This window comes from Suillus clintonianus (genome assembly GCF_016758775.1).
Source record: "Suillus clintonianus strain FC179 chromosome Unknown DEU56scaffold_8, whole genome shotgun sequence".
Lineage (NCBI taxonomy): Eukaryota > Fungi > Basidiomycota > Agaricomycetes > Boletales > Suillaceae > Suillus > Suillus clintonianus.
In genome coordinates this window covers 664,321-680,546 of record NW_024539232.1, presented here as the reverse complement: position 1 = coordinate 680,546, position 16,226 = coordinate 664,321, and the positions used below count along the sequence as shown (strand labels likewise).

At 49.6% G+C, this 16,226-nt stretch overlaps 3 protein-coding genes across 3 annotated transcripts; all 3 read left to right on the top strand.

Moving 5' to 3' along the window:
• Positions 1–2,601, top strand: DEU56DRAFT_555301 (uncharacterized protein). Its single transcript, XM_041346787.1, has 10 exons — positions 1–185; positions 247–843; positions 892–992; positions 1,050–1,409; positions 1,468–1,644; positions 1,699–1,854; positions 1,919–2,026; positions 2,081–2,230; positions 2,290–2,452; positions 2,502–2,601. Exons 2-9 carry the CDS (start codon positions 285–287, stop codon positions 2,335–2,337), a joined length of 1,659 nt encoding a protein of 552 aa, XP_041213312.1. The 5' UTR covers positions 1–185; positions 247–284; the 3' UTR covers positions 2,338–2,452; positions 2,502–2,601.
• A 1,445-nt stretch (positions 2,602–4,046) lies between these two features.
• Positions 4,047–7,140, top strand: DEU56DRAFT_977508 (atromentin synthetase; the record flags this gene model as incomplete). The annotated part of the gene is made up of 6 exons (XM_041359653.1): positions 4,047–4,707; positions 4,759–4,895; positions 4,948–5,186; positions 5,236–6,072; positions 6,125–6,879; positions 6,935–7,140. The coding sequence occupies 6 exons, from the start codon at positions 4,047–4,049 to the stop codon at positions 7,138–7,140; spliced, it is 2,835 nt and encodes a 944-aa protein (XP_041213311.1).
• A 6,299-nt stretch (positions 7,141–13,439) lies between these two features.
• On the top strand, positions 13,440–14,333 carry DEU56DRAFT_752420 (uncharacterized protein; the record flags this gene model as incomplete). Its single annotated transcript, XM_041349635.1, has 1 exon — positions 13,440–14,333. One exon carries the CDS (start codon positions 13,440–13,442, stop codon positions 14,331–14,333), a length of 894 nt encoding a protein of 297 aa, XP_041213310.1.
• Positions 14,334–16,226: the final 1,893 nt, after the last annotated feature.

Below are 16,226 nucleotides of genomic sequence, written 5' to 3'. Positions count from 1 at the left end.
TGATTCATAGTTAATCATTAGTCTTTCGATCCAAGACTGAGTCCGTTCCCGTCCTTAGTTCCCTGGTCCGAGTCTCGTCACCTTTGATAGATTCAAGCTGTGGCAGCATGGTAATACAGGGGCAAGAAAAGACATCGAGGTTGAGATAAAGAAGCGGCGTGAGATTCAAGGAGCTATAGCAGATGGTAAGTAATACGGAGCCAGAGAAGAACTGCGGACAAGCGCTTATATGAGATGGGTTATAAGGAGATAATTCGAGCTATTCACCACAGACCACATCTACAATGCAACCCTATCCCGGGGACGAAGACCCTTACGGCGGTGAAAACCCTCACTGGGGTGAACATGCTGGTGAAGAAGGCCCTTACGAGGGTGAATACGCTGGTGAAGAAGGCCCTTACGAGGGTGAATACACTGGTGAAGAAGGCCCTTACGAGGGTGAAAACCCTCACTGGGGTGAAGACCCTTCCGAAGGTGAAGACATCAACAACGAAGAAGATGGCGATCGTGATAAATACGAAGAAGGCGGCCCTTATCATGGGGGCGAAGGATCTCCCGAAGGTGGAGACACCGACAATGGCGAAGATGGTGATCGTTATGAATATGAAGAAGGTGGCCCTTATGGGGGCAAAGAATCTCCCGAGGGTGAAGACATCGACAATGGCGAAGATGGTGATCGTAATGAATACGAGGAAGGTGGCCCTTATGGGGGCAAAGAATCTCCCGAAGGTGAAGACATCGACAATGACGAGGATGGTGACCGTGACCAATACGAAGAGAATGAAGAAGGCGAACATGAAGATGAAGACATAGCTCAAGACGAAGAGTCCGAAGGCGAAGATGGTGAGCCACACGGGGACAAAGGTGGTGGTGAAGCTGACATAGCTCCAGACACTGACGATGGCTCTGGCAGTGATGATGGCTCTGGCAGTGACAGTAGCTCTAGCAGTAGCTCTAGCTCTAGCAGCGACGATGGACGGTCATCATATAATGTGAGCTTTACCTTCAATGTGTCTGCTTATCACGACACTTGAGCTTCCTTCATACAGATTGTCACAACTGTCCTAAACCTGAATACTACTGAGGTGCGGGTGGCACAAGAGAACAACAACAACTATTCCTATTCAAGTTCCAGGTTCCAACCACCAAACCGCGAATGGCCCAACAACGATAGCAACAACAATGACCCCCTTCCCAGGCGCCAACCACCCAACCGCTCGGGGCCCAACAAAGGTGGAAACGACAACAATAGTCCTCATCTCAGGCGCCAACTACCAAACCACCCAGGGCCCATAAAAGGTGGCAACAACAGCGGTCCCCGTCCTGGACGCCAACCACCACACCGCGAGAAGAAACAGGAGACTGACGAAGCCAACCAATTCAACGGGCAATCGTTATATAATGTCAGGGTGAGTTTTTGCCTTCGATTTGTTTACTTGTCACGCAACGTGAGCCTCCTCCATACAGATCCAAGTCTTCCCGACTGTCTGGAATGCATCCGTTGCTGGCGATTTGCATACTGCTGAAGAGTTGCTGACCCAAGAGATTCACAAAGATGGCAACAACGGTAATCCCTATGCCATTCGCTCAGTTGTCAGAGCGCGAAATTTCGAATGGGACAATGCGCTTCAAGATGCAGTCAAGGTCAGACATTCTGCCTACTATTTCTAGGCTGTTCATGACATATATGTTGCACAGTCAATTGTCATCCAGCCTTCATTATGGGGTTATATTTCCAAGGGCATCGCCCTCTGTGGCAACGAACAGCTCTGGGATGCGATGGAAGCTTTCGACCTAGCTATCACATTTTCGGATCGTGATCCGATTACCATCGATCTTTTACTGTTGATCAAGGTACTCTCATTGTTGTGTTCATAGTCTGTCTGTTGTACTAAAACTTCGATGTGATTTCGTCCAGGCTGTTGCACTTTTCAATGCCGGTCGCTATCATGAGGCATTACGGCGAGTTCAACGTCTTGCCATCGCTGACCAACACTCGGGTGCACTTCAGTGCGGCGTGGTCGATGTGAGCTTTATGTCTGACCTGATGGACTTTCTTATTCTGAAACATATCCCTCAGGCATATCTACACGTGCAGCTGGCAATGCATACTTTCCAGAATGAACAGTACAGCAAAGCCGCCGATGAACTGACAGCCAGTATTACCACTGTAACGGGCTTGTTCTCGCCCGCAACACTTTTGGAACCTAGATGGAAGATATTCACGCTGGTAAGTCCTTGCAAAGCTGTCAAGGACAGTTCTACTTATAGACGATGTGCGCCGAACAGCTCTTTGGCTGGGACCTTGACTCCTTATGGCAGACTGTCAACCAATGACGATGCGATGCATTCCTCCGTGCAGATCGAGTGACTGAAGCAGTCAAATATTTTCAATATATGATGAGCATGATTGATGACAATGCGAAGAGTGGCTGCCCCGAATGGTCTACCCGTGAGTGTGCTATTATCTCGGATGACTTGAACATCGATATTCATCCTAGTATCGATAAGCATTCAAGCAAGACTGCACTGCACGATGTGTCGCAAAAGGAGATGAGGCCATTGCCGTGAGCGACTACGAGATGGCTGTTGAACTGTATTCAGCTGCGATCAGGCTGGATTCCGCACATGACTCCCTTTTTGCACGCCACAGTGCGGCCTATTTGGTGCAAAAAAATTATGCGGAAGCCCTTGCTGACGCCGACATGGTGCAGACAATATTTATCATGTTTTCTGTTAATTGTGCTGATAATACTAATACAGGTCATTAAACTCAGTCCCGCTTCTCATCGTGGGTCCGAACTGAAGTATGCAGCACTTCATGGCGCACAACGCTCGGATAATAAAGCCAACAAGACTTTCGAAAGCATGCTCTCCAAGTTGAAACTTATAAATGCTCCCCACCAGCAGATACGAGGTAAGTTCCGAGTAACTCACGCATCACCATTCAGTCAACTGACTCTTTCTCTCCAGCGCTGCGTCAGCATTATACTGAAGCAGAAAACGCTATTAAAGGGGTCATTGATACTCATCTGGAAAAAGCCCCACTTCGTCTACTCAACACTTCCACTGGGCGTTTATGCAATCAAGATGCACAGAGAAATGCATTCATGGAAAGCGGCTTGATGGCTCGACCTTGCCCGCAATTTTATGCGTGGGAAAAACTGACCATGGTGGTGGTTCGGAGTCAGGGGCCTCCCTCAAAGGTACTTTTCTAATCCTATAAAAGCATTGCAACACAACTATAAATGATATGTAGCTATAGCTTTTTACTGGGCTTGACGCCGCACTGACGAAGCGCTGACGCGGTGGAGCGGAGCGACCCAGCGGGGTTCGGACGGATCGGTTTGGGCAAGAGCAGAGGCTGGAGGAGTAGAGTGTCAGGGGTGTCAGGGGCCTAGGGAGGTTCGGGGTCACGACAGTACATACACGGATGTACAGCATAGCACACATCATCATCAGCAGCTTTCCGGGTTCTCTCCAGAACGCAGTGCTGACCAGTCCAGCGGCCGTGACACATCATTGACGAGGCACTGACGTGGCGTGGGGCGCTTGACAAGGTAAGGACGATTACACAATGAAATACCCCGGATTAGATCACCATTAAAACAATACAGGACGGGCATTCTCAAGCTTCACAAATGCGGAGGACGAGCATTATAAATGTGCAGTGAGAGGTCCATTTCAGCACTCCAGGGCCTATACGCCAACGCCAACGCCGATGGAGATCCAACATTCAATATTGGAGTATTCGTTGTATCCAATGTGTTTAGAAATCATTTCAAGCGATTAAAATTCATTGGCGCACAACCGTGGCAGGCGCGACACCACTCGGATCCGCGTCATTTAAATGGCACAGAGTCCTATCGTGCCAATATGGTGGATACCAAGCATTTCATCGATTCGCTTGCCAGCGGGGATCATCACATCCCTTACACAGCAGTCTATAAGTAACTCCAAGAAAGTCAGCGAATACTCGCCCAGAAACCCTTCATAAACTCCTTTGTATCACTCCTTGTGGAATACAACCTGAGACACGGCTTGCAATGACACACGTCGCAGTCTCCCCCACCGATTTCGTTACCGCACCCAACACTCTCCACGACGTAATCGCTCGAGCTGTTGACCGGTATCCGTTGCACGAGCTTGGTTTCATAACCTCCTCGGCACATGACTCCTCTATTCACACGACGACCTTCAGCGCGTTCAACCAATATGTTCGCAACCTTGCACGTGCCATGCTCGACTGGGGCAAACCCACAGGCTCAATTATTGTCGTATATTTGACAGAGCACGAAGATAACATGGCTGCTGTCTGGGCGTGTCTGTTGGCTGGTTATTTTCCCTGCTTGCAGCCCACACTTAGCGCACAACAGGCGCACAAGGAGGGTCATGTCGCCCATATCAAGGACTTGTTTGGATCTGCAACTTGGCTGACCAGCAAGCTTGGGGCTGAGCAGATCAGCTCCATTCCTGGTCTGGAGGTTCACCTACTCTCCGAATTAAAATCATCGGGGCAGAAAATTACCGTTGCAGCTGACTGGGTTGCATATGAGGCTAAACCAGACGACGATGCCATCCTGTTCCTGACCTCGGGCTCAACTGGGTTCTCGAAGGCAGTCGTCCACACGCACCGTACCCTCCTTTCTGCATGCCGCTCCCAGGGGCAACACTACGACCTGACCTCCGAATCTCGAGTTCTTAACTGTAAGGCGGACATCACTTGAACTGTCTTCTGACATTGATCATGACATTCAGGGGTCGGATTTGATCATGTCGCGGGATTGTTGGAATACCACATGACACCTATGCTATATGGTGCTTCGCAACTCCACGTGCATGCATCTGTTGTTCTTACCGATCCCCTTCGGTTGCTCCGTCTGATCGACGAAAAGGTATGCTGACACTAAACCACATCTTAACGTGTCTCCTATCATTCTATTTAAGTCAATCGAATTGACTTACGCTCCGAACTTCCTGCTCGCCAAGCTCACTCGTGATCTGGGGAAGCGCGCCGACCTCTTCGGGTGCTTTGACCTGTCCTCTTTCAAGCGGATTGACAGCGGAGGTGAAGCTAATGTTTCCAAGACCGCGCAAGCCTTTGTTGCTATGATGAAAAAGTTTAGCAAGAACCCCTCTGCGGTGTCCTTGGTCGTCGCCGCTGGGTTTGGAATGACAGAAACTTGGTAAGGACACTTTAAGCATATTGAAAGCTCAGCTGATGGGCCTTTGCAGCGCCGGATGCATTTACAACTACCCGGTGGATGTCCTCGCAACCGAGCCTGTTCGCGAGTTCCTTGATCTCGGGCGTCCCCTCGATGGTTGCGAGATGCGTATCACGGATCCCGCCGATGGTGTCGCCCTGCGCCCCGACGGGGAGAGCGGCGAGCTTCAGATTCGTGGGCCGATGGTATTCGTACGCTACTACAACAATATCGAGGCTACATCCTCTAGCTTTGTCGAGGGCGGCTGGTTTCGCACTGGCGATGTTGGCATCATCGAGAATGGTGTCATGCGCCTTAGCGGTCGCATCAAGGACACCATCATCGTCCATGGCGTCTCATATGGTATACCTGAGCTCGAAACCCACCTCCAAACCGTTGAAGGGGTCACACACTCTTTCCTCGCTGCAGTTCGCTACCGCGCTCCGGGGCAAGAGACCGAAGGGTTCATTGTTTTCTACTCGCCAACTTTCGACCTCGATGGAGCAGATGCCGCTACCAAGCTCTTCGCCACGCACCAGGCCCTGCGGGATATCTGTGTGAAGATGATCACGCTGCCACCTCAGATCATTGTTCCAATCCCTGTGAATCAAATGGAGAAGAGCACTCTCGGAAAATTGTCTCGTGCGCGCCTCATGAACATGTTCAAGCAAGGCCAACTTGCAAAGCACATCGCCCATTCTGAGGAGCTGCTCAGCAAGGCACGCGGCGTTTCCTTCGTTGCCCCGTCCACCGAAACGGAAAAGGTGTTTGCCAAGATATATGCTGGCATCTTTAACATCCCCAAAAGTGAGGTGTCGGCGAGCGACAACTTCTTCGAGATCGGCGGTACTTCTATTGATGCTATCCGGTGAATATACCTGTTTCCACCTTCAAACGACCTTCACTGACATAATCTCCAGGCTCAAGCGCGAAGGAGAGGAGCACTTTGGTCTGCCTGACATTCCTGCCATCAAAATCCTGAAGCACCCTGTTCTCTCAAGCCTGGCCAACTACGTCGACTCCTTGTTCTCCGGGGGTGCCCAGCCTGAGGAGTACGACCCTATCGTTCCCCTTTCAGTGACCGGAAATAAGACGCCAATCTTTCTTGTTCACCCTGGTATCGGAGAGGTCCTCATTTTCGTCAATCTTGCAAATTATTTCCAGAATGAGCGTCCCTTCTACGCTTTCCGTGCTCCTGGCTTCGATACCGGCCACCCCCTCTTCACCTCCATGGACGAGATGGTTTCCTTCTATGCGGCAGCAGCCAAGAGGGTTCAGGCGAAGGGGCCCTACGCCATCGCGGGCTACAGTTACGGTGGTGTTGTCGCGTTTGAAGTTGCCAAACGGCTCGAGTCCATGGGTGAAGAAGTGAAGTTTTTCGCTCCCATCAACATTCCTCCTAATATTGCCGGCCGCATGCGTGAGATCGATTGGACATCTTGCTTGCTCCACTTAGCAGCCTTCCTCGGTTTCGTGTCGACACATGATGCTAATGATCTACCTCCTTCCCTGAGACCGCTTCCAAGGCAGGAGCAGCGTGATATCGTATGGAAGAATGCGCCTCCTGAACGTATCATCGAGCTCCAGCTGACGCTCGAGAAGTTTGACATATGGGTGGACGTCGCCGAGTCTCTCATCAAATGTGGACTAGACTACAACCCATCAGGCTCAGTTTGTAAGTCGTTCGTTTTCTAACCTTAGAACCACTTGCTCACATACCCACTCCTCAGCTGCAATTGATGTTTTCTACGCCACTCCCTTTGCTGGATCCAAGATTGATTGGCTCAACGACCAGCTCCGTCCATGGTCTGACTTTAGCCGCGGCGAGGCAACATATACTGATGTTCCCGGGGAACACCACACGCTCATGGACTTGGAGCACGTCCCGCAGTTCCAGAAGATGTTCCGCAGTCGTCTCGAGGCTCGTGGGCTGTAGACGTTTGGAGGGGCATATTTTGCCTTGCATCCATGATCTATTCAACTATAGTAGGAGTGCATGTATTTATCCTTAATCTTCTCAATTTGTTTGTCACCGTGTACTAGTATACACTTGAAATCCCGAACTCCTGGTGAAAATGTCGATCGGACGAAATGTCCAGCCTTGTATACGGCTGCGGGAGAGCAGTTCGTCAATGAAACTTGCCGCAATGTGGCCAAGGGTCATCGATGAAATCCACATGCTAGCTGAATGATCTATACACGGAAGCGGAAGCTTAGTAGGCAGGTCCGTCATGAGTCAGGAGGGATTTCTACCAGAGGGATTGATCCTGGCGAAGACTAGGAAGTAATCGGTCAGCTTTGCAATCGCAATGAGAGACTTGTGTTTCAAATTTGGTGGATTGATAGAGGCACGAAGGAACGCAAAAGGAACTGTTATAGATCTTCCTTCGATATTATAAGTCTGACTAGGGGAGACTAGTATTACCTATGATTTGGGTTCTTGCATCCAGGTATAGTGTCAATATGATATATCACTTGTGCCTATGAGGAAGCACAAATGAATATACCACTCCCTATGGCGCACGCGCATCTCTGATGGAAACATCATGCCTTGTCCATGTTTACGCGCTCTCGTGAACATGATGAGTGTCCCGCAGTCAACTCTTCAGCGAGTATTTCGCTCGGACAACCATGAACTCGGATTGGATGCGATATATAATAGAATACAAAGAATGATCTGCTGTACATGCCGCGTGTCACATTCAGGCTGTAACTGAAATCTCCGTAATGGATCAATTGCTAGAAAACGATCATATCGCAGTACTAAGGTCTACAAGTGTTGATTTCAGTAAGTGCGAGGAACGGAAAGAACTTTGAAGAGACTCACTCCTCTCGGCACTTTTGCCAGTGTCGACCATGTGCCATGCGGCTCAAATATTCAAGACCTATCAATCATCACAGAAGACAAGGTATGTTCAAGTAGCGTCATATTTGCATAAATATAATGGAGGGCTTTTGAGCCTTCCATCGGGTCAGCGGGCCGTCCGCACCATTAACGCACAATGCCGACCAGGCCCGAGCTTCTTCAACGACGAGATCAATGTTCACGAAGATCGACTTCTAGGCTGCAGCAAAAACTGGCGCGACGAAATTCTGCAGTATTGCTAACAACACTACGGTCGTATGGAGCCGTAGTCATCGGACAAACACGGAGCCATCAATAAGCGGACAAGTGCCTAGTGGCAGTGAGTGCACGACTTAGGATAGTGGGCAGGAAGCCGACTCAGTGCTCGCCACACACAATATGTATGAAGGGAAAGGGTAACTCTTGCCCAACACTACAGGGGGCGGAGGACACTTCGGAACGGACTGGATGATGATTTAGATATGAGCGTAGGTGTAGGATGAGGTAGATTAAGATTTTCACCGCTGATCGAGTCGCTTGACTATGGGTTGTACGAGCGACATGTGGCAGGTAAACGGCCGTTTGGATGGGAACCTGCATGTGTGGAAGTAGACTTGTGTCGACGGAGACGTTATCAGGAGTCGTTAGCAAGGTAAGCTCGACGGACTAGAGCTTCTCAGTGACGGGGTCACATAGGACACTACCACCTAGAAAGCACTAACCAACCGGTATGCTAGTAGGTCCGTGGGTGGGCGGCAGTATACAGGTAAGCGACAGACAGGTGGCGAGAAGTTTCTCTTGCAGCAGGTCAGCGCTGCCCTAGTTGACACATCTACAAAAGTTCCAGTGTCGCGATCCTGAAAATCTTGCTTGCAAGGTCATACTTCTCCACCCCAGGAAGTGAAACTTGGGGAGAACTGGGGTACGTAGTCAGTACATTTACAGTGTGGACGTGATGATGTCAATTCTGGGGTCCAGAATGAGCTCTTGCTATGGCGTCAAGTAGAGACACAGGCTTTGTCTGTTGTTTTATAATAGATATCGGTCGTGCATGTGTGGCCCCTCGAAGATACTTACAGACTCTGCGAGTTCGGGTCTCAGGGACTATACTTTAAGGTAAGTAATGCCTGGCACAGTGACTGTGTGGAGACATTGCCCCGCGCCAGCGTGATGAATCAGTGCTTCCCAGTGATTGAGCCATTCGACACAGCCACATGGAGAGCATCAACCAACCAGCAAAAATAAAGCGGCGTGGTGTGATAAAAAGAAACATCTGCTTCGTTGATTCCTGACGAGTCCGAGACCCTCCCTCAAGTTATGCCCTAGAGCAGCTCGTCGCTATGGACAGATCATGCTTTGATGCGTATGAATTAGCAACAAAAACATCAGGGGGTAGCAGACGCGGGTGGAGCTCACCTGGATAGGCCATGATTACTGTTCTCCTCTTTGAAAGTGATTCCAGTGGATCTTCTGATTCTGCTCGCTAGATCTCAACATGCTGAAAGCACAGATCATGGGTTCGAAAAGGTGCGTACCTTGATAGCACAACATCACGAGCAGGAAACCAACAGCAGGAGACGACCAGGCGATTACCGATGTCCTGCTGGTCCCTCAAATGGAATGGCGAAGGTCCTATAATGATCGGGCTTCTTTATGTCCTGGAGAAGCATGAAACTTTATAATGTGGAATGAAATATGAGCAGAGTGGAAAAGAGATGTGGTTCAATGCAGTCGGAGGCTCGGAGCTGACTACGCTGCATGAGGTACCAGACACGTGTTCTTTCAATCACGGTAAGGTCATCGAATTTGCCCACGCTATTTAACTTGTCCTCTATCCGAGTCCATGGCCATTATTTTATGTTTTTGACAGTTATCTGCTGTCCAGCTGAGATACAAGTGAATGAGCTTTGCTGTTGAAGTTTCAGTACTCAGTACTCAGTGCTGACTCGATCGAATGTTCAGCATTTTAAGCGAGGAAGACGCTACAGTGCGATGGTCAGCGTACTTATGGATACCGCATATCGTTTGGCCTGCCAGTGCGTTTATGAAACAAGTGCGTTATCCATACATGTGCCTTGGCATGTTTCTCAGGCTTGACTTATCTGTCTGCTAGTTTTTAGACATATGCAAGTCACAACGTTCTCGCATGCTACGACTTATTCATGAGATATGTGGCCAACCTTGAGGCTGCACCGATTTCCACGGACTTCATGCTACTTATCTCCGCATGTCGGAATCAGCTCTCTGCAGCGTTTTTTTAAATCAACGGCTGCAATGTTCCCCGCAAATTCTGCCGTCAGTTGCAAGAGTCCTGATGACAATAGTACAGATACTACCGAGCTGGGTTACCCAACCACCACGACGCAGAGGATAGTATATCTTCTTACTCAGCATCCGTGCCCTCACTCGTACTTTCTGTGTCGCTATTTCGATATCTATCGGGAGAAATGAGCAGCTGAGCAACCCTTTTCGTATCGCCGACTTCACACTACCCTGAGCCTCCCGTTCTTAGACTAGTAGATTCTCACTCTCCGTTAGAGGCTCGAAGCAGAGTAATTCGAGCTGTGCCAGTCTGCATATGCAACCGCTGTCTTGCATGATCGGACCCATTCCACTCGCGTACCTGGCGCACAACATCTTGATAGTTTCATCAAGAGCCGCTTCATGGCGGTACTGATGAAGGTCGGTGTCGACTGGAACAATCCGAGCAACAATACCAGGCAGACGCCTTGCTGGCATGGGAACGGCCCGCGGGTACTACGAGATCTTGTTTGGCTATCGTTATCATAAGTTGAGTACCTCTGTCAACTATGGATTGTCTTTGGTACTGAGATGGTCGTATTTTTTTTTTTGATGCCACACCAAAGACTTCTGACATATCTATTGTTGACATCAGGCAGTATCATGTGAATCACTACACCTGAGATGGAGAAATCAGATCCCTGCCTCGTATAACCGCCGATCGCGATTTTGGGAGTCAATCAACCTTCTTGTCGGGAGGGGAAGACTATCAAGACGTGGTCTGAGGAGGTATGAGTCGTTATCATGTGTGTAGGCGGGCAAATCAGTGAACACCGGAAACATGCATTAGCCGCTGCTCGGATCCAGGGCATACATCATGTGTGGCGTCTCATTAACACCGTGGATATTACAGGGCCTGGCGTTTATGAAGAAAGGCAGTGATGATGGAAAAGAGACGTGAGATCCAAACTGTGGACGAGCGCCTATGTGAGTGGGTTATAAGGAGAAGATATGCACTACTCGCCACATGCTACAACATCTACAATCATGATGCAACTCGAACGATATCCCCAATGTACGTTCCTCATCAACTTGAAATGCTACTGACCGCCTACCACTCTTTCTAGGTCAACACGACATGTCACAGGCGCAGATAATGCGAGGGCAGCCAGGGCCAACGCGTACGATGCGACGACACACTGGGACCAGATCAGTGAATACAGTCGCATTCTTCAATATCTGGGACGTCAAGAGCAGGCGGAGAGTATTGCGTCCGCTAGTGAAGCGTACATACTGTGCGAACTCGGTATTCTTCTCTCCCGATGTCAAGAGACCAGTTGTCGTATGGAATGCGGAGATTAAGACTGCCAGTGTTCATAGTACACTCAACAGGTTTATACCTTTCTTCGTTGTTCAGTATCGCAGATTGCCTAAAATAATCTCCAGATCACAGGATCATGCCATCCGGGTTTGGTCGCCCAGTGATGCCCAGCAACTTGTCACCGCGTCTGCCAACTACACAGCCAAGTTCTGGGACTCATCCAACGGAGAGCATCCCTCAGAATCTGATGAACCTGACGAAGCCTCAGAGTCCGACGAAGACGAGGATGCTTATGAAGACGAAGACCCTTATGGGGACGAAGGCTCTCAGTCCGGGGGCAACGACTCTTATGGGGGCGAAGGCTCTCAGTCCGGGGGCGATGACCCTTATGGGGGCGGAGACTCTCAGTCCGGGGGCGATGACCCTTATGGGGGCGGAGACTCTCAGTCCGGGGGTGAAGACCCTTATGGGGGCGACGACTCGCAGTCTGGGAGCGAAGACCCTGACGAAGGCGGAGATGATGATGACCAAGACAATGACCAAGACAGTGACCAAGACAGTGACCAAGACAACGACCAAGACAGTGACCAAGACAGTGACCAAGACAATGACCAAGACAGTGACCAAGACGACGACCAAGACAGTGACCAAGACCAAGATGATGGTGACGAGGACCAAGACCAAGACCAAGATGAAGACGAAGTCGAAGACAGCGATGAAGCCCCATACGCTGATGAGGCCTATGACTCGGAGGCAAATGAAGTTGACAATACTTCAGATATCAATGATTATGAAGACGAAGATGCTGGTGAAGATGAAGACGCTGATGAAGACCCAGAAGTCGACGAAGCCTCAGAAGTCGATGAAGCCTCAGAAGCCGATGAAGCCGATGAAGCCGATGAAGCCTCAGATGCTTCTGAAGCCATAGACGCTGATGAAGCCAACGCAACCTCAGAAGCCAGCAAGTCTTCAGATGCAGAAGGAGCCTTATATTCCGACGAAGCTTCAGATGCTCAAGGAGCCTTATATTCCGACGAAGCTTCAGATGCCGACAGAGCCTTATATTCCGGCGAAGCTTCAGACGCCGAAGCCCCATACATTGACGACTCCTACGAGCCCAATGAAGCTCGCGAAGCCTTGGATGTCGACGAAAACTCTCCCAGTGGCGGTGATGATGACTTATATGGCAGTGACCATAACTCTGTCGACAGGTATGAGTATGGTGTCGACAGTTACGAGTACGGTGTCGATGGGTACGAGTACCCTGTCGACCTTCCAAGATGCAGGTACACCCGTGCTTCACCCGACGAGTCTAGCATTTACAATGGACAACCATCATATAATGTGCGCCTTTGTATTCAGTGTGTCTACTTGATACAAACTTGAGCTTCCTTTGATGCAGATCTTCTCAACTGTCTTCAATTCGCGTAATACTGAACTACTGACACAAGAGATCAATGAAGATGGCGATGCCGATTCTTATTCAAGGCGCCAAGCACGAAACTGAGAATTGCCCAACAAACATAGCAGCAGGAACGACCCCCTTCCGAGGAGCCAATCACCAAACCGCCCAGGGCCCAGCAAACATAGCAAGAACAACGATCTCCATCACAGACATCATCCACCAAACTACCTACCACCCAGGGAAGATGGTAGCAAAGATGATCCCCATTCCAGGCGCCAACCACCAAACCACCTACTACCCAAGAATGATAGCAACAATAAAGATTCTCATCACAGGCGCCAACCCAAGAAAGACAGAAATAACAACGAAACTTCTCATCACAGGCACCAACCACAAAACCACCCAGAGCCTGATCCCCATCCCATGTCCCAACCATGCAACCATCCACCGCCCAAGAAAGATAGGAATAACAATGATCCCTATCCCAAGCACCAAGCACCGAACCACTCTCGGCCCAGCGATCCCTATCCCAGGCACCAACCACCAAACCACCCAGGGCCCAAGAAAATCGGCAACAACAATTCCCATCCCAGGCACCAACTTGAACCACCAAGCCGCCCGGGGCACAACGGTCCCCCTCCTGTGCCCCAACCACGCAATCGCCCCAAGAAGGATGGGAACAACAACAATCCCCGTCCCAGGCGCCAACCACCAAGCCACCCAGAGCCCAACGATCTCCCTCCTGTGCCACCCAAGAAAGATGGGAATAGCAACAATCCCCGTCCCAGGCGCCAACCACCAAGCCACCCAGGACCCAACAATCCCCCTCCCATGCCACCCAAGAAAGATGCGAACAACAATGGTCCTCATCCCAGGCGCCAACCACCAAGTTACCCAGAGCCCAACAATCTCCCTCCCGTGCCACCCAAGAAAGATGGGAATAATGACAATCCCCATCCCAGGCGCCAACCACCAAGCCACCCAGGGCCCAAGGATCCCCCTCCCATACCCCAAACACACAATCATCCGCCACCCAAGAAAGATGAGAACAACGACAATCCCCATCCCAGGCACCAACTACCAAACCGTCCACCGCCCAACTCTGAACCCGGGAAGAACCACAAGAACCACACCCGCGAGTTCCATTCTAGCATCACTGTTACATGGAATGGACAGAAAAGTAGGGGATTCACCTATCATTTGACAGCACATATTCACTACTACCTTTGCAGGACATATAGTCAGATCTCCAGACAGGCGACTACACTGTCCGTGCAGACGAGACGACCATCATCGTTACAACTATCACCAGTTTAAGAAAATATTAGAACAACCCATTCACCCTAAAGACGGAGCACTGGACTACGCTGATGATAAATATGATGGTCCCATTCATGACGAAGGCAACATAGCCAACGGACAATAATTGTATGACGTCAGGGTGAGCTTTTGCCATTGATGTGTCTACTTTTCATGCGATGCGAGCTTCCTTCATACAGATCCAAGTTTTCCCAACTGTCTGGGATGCATCTGTTTCTGGGGACCTGCATACCGCTGAAGAGCTGCTGACCCAAGAGATCAAGAAAGATGGCAACAACGACGATTCCTATGCCATTCACTCGGTTGTCAGAGCACGGAATTCCGAATGGTACAGTGCGCTTCAAGACACAGTAAAGGTCAGACACTTTGCCCATCATTACTACGCTGTTCACGACAGCTATGTTGCATAGTCAACTTCCATGCAGCCCTCATTTTGGGGATATATTTCTAAGGGCATTGCCCTCTGCGGCAACGAGCAGCTCTGGGACGCAATGGAAGCTTTCGACCTCGCTATCACATTTTCAGATCATGATCCAATGACCATTGATCTTTTACTGTTGATCAAGGTACTCTTGTTAGTTTCATAGTCTGTTTGTCATACTAATATTTCGGCATGGGTTTGTTTAGGTTGTTGTACTTTTCAATGCTGGTCGCCATAATGAGGCATTCCGGCGAGTTCAACGTCTCGCCATCGCTGACCAACACTTGCGTGCACTTCCATGCAGCATGGTCGATGTAAGCATTATGTCAGACCTGAAGAGTTTTCTTACTTATTCTGAAATACACTCCTCAGTCATATCTACGTGTGCAGCTTGCATTTATTACTTTCCAGAACGGGCAGTACAGCGAAGCCGCTGATGCACTCACTGCCAATATTCCTACCATAACCAGCTTGTTCTCGCCTACAACATTGTTGGAACCTAGATGGAAGATTTTCATGCTGGTATGTCCTTACAAAGCCATCGAGGACAGTTCCACTTATGGATGATGTACACCGAACAGCTCTTTGGCTGGGATCTTGACTCCTTATGGCGAACTGTCAACCAACGACAATGTGATGCGTTCCTTGAGGCCGATCGGGTGATCGAAGCAGCCAAATCTTTTCAGGATATGATGAGCATGATTGATGACAACGCAAAGAGCGGCTACATCGAATGGTCTACCAGTGAGCATGCTATCATCTCTGACAGCTTGAACACCGAGACTGATTCTAGTGTTGATAAGCCTTCAAGAAAAAATGCACTGCCAAATGTGTCGCAAAGGGAGATGAGGCCATTGCTGCGAGCAATTATGAGATGGCTGTTGAACTGTTTTCGGCTGCAATAAGGCTGGATTCCTCACACAACTCCTTTTTTGCACGCCGCAGTACGGCCTTTTTTGCACGAAAACATTATTCGGATGCCCTTGCTGATGCTAACACGGTGCAGACAATACCCATCACGTTTTCTCTTAATTGTGCTGATTACACCAACACAGGTCATCAAACTCAACCCTTCTTCTCATCATGGGTCCGAACTGAAGGATGCAGCACTTCGTGGTGCACAACACTCAGATAATAAAGCAAACGAGACTTTCGAAAGCATGCTCTCCAAGTTAAAACTTACAGATGCTCCCGACTCGAAGATGCAAGGTAAGTCCGGAGTAACTTGTGCATCACCATCCAATCAACTCTTTCTCCAGCGCTGCATCTGCAGTATACTGAAGCAGAAAGCACTATCAAAGGGGTCATTGATGCTCATCTGGAAAAAGCACCGCTTCGTCTACTCAACACGTCCACTGGGCTTTTATGCAATCAAGAGGCACAGATAAATGCTTTCATGGAAAGCACAGAGTACAATGAGCTTTTGTATTCATCAATGACGCATGTGCCCCTCCAAATGAAGCCCATCA

Excerpts from the sequence above, each read along its gene's own strand:
- DEU56DRAFT_555301 (XM_041346787.1), top strand. The coding sequence starts at position 285 with ATGCAACCCTATCCCGGGGACGAAGACCCTTACGGCGGTGAAAACCCT. Across the intron at positions 844-891 it reads AGAGTCCGAAGGCGAAGATG|ACACTGACGATGGCTCTGGC; the intron begins GTGAGCCACACG and ends ACATAGCTCCAG. Across the intron at positions 1,855-1,918 it reads ATCTTTTACTGTTGATCAAG|GCTGTTGCACTTTTCAATGC; the intron begins GTACTCTCATTG and ends GATTTCGTCCAG.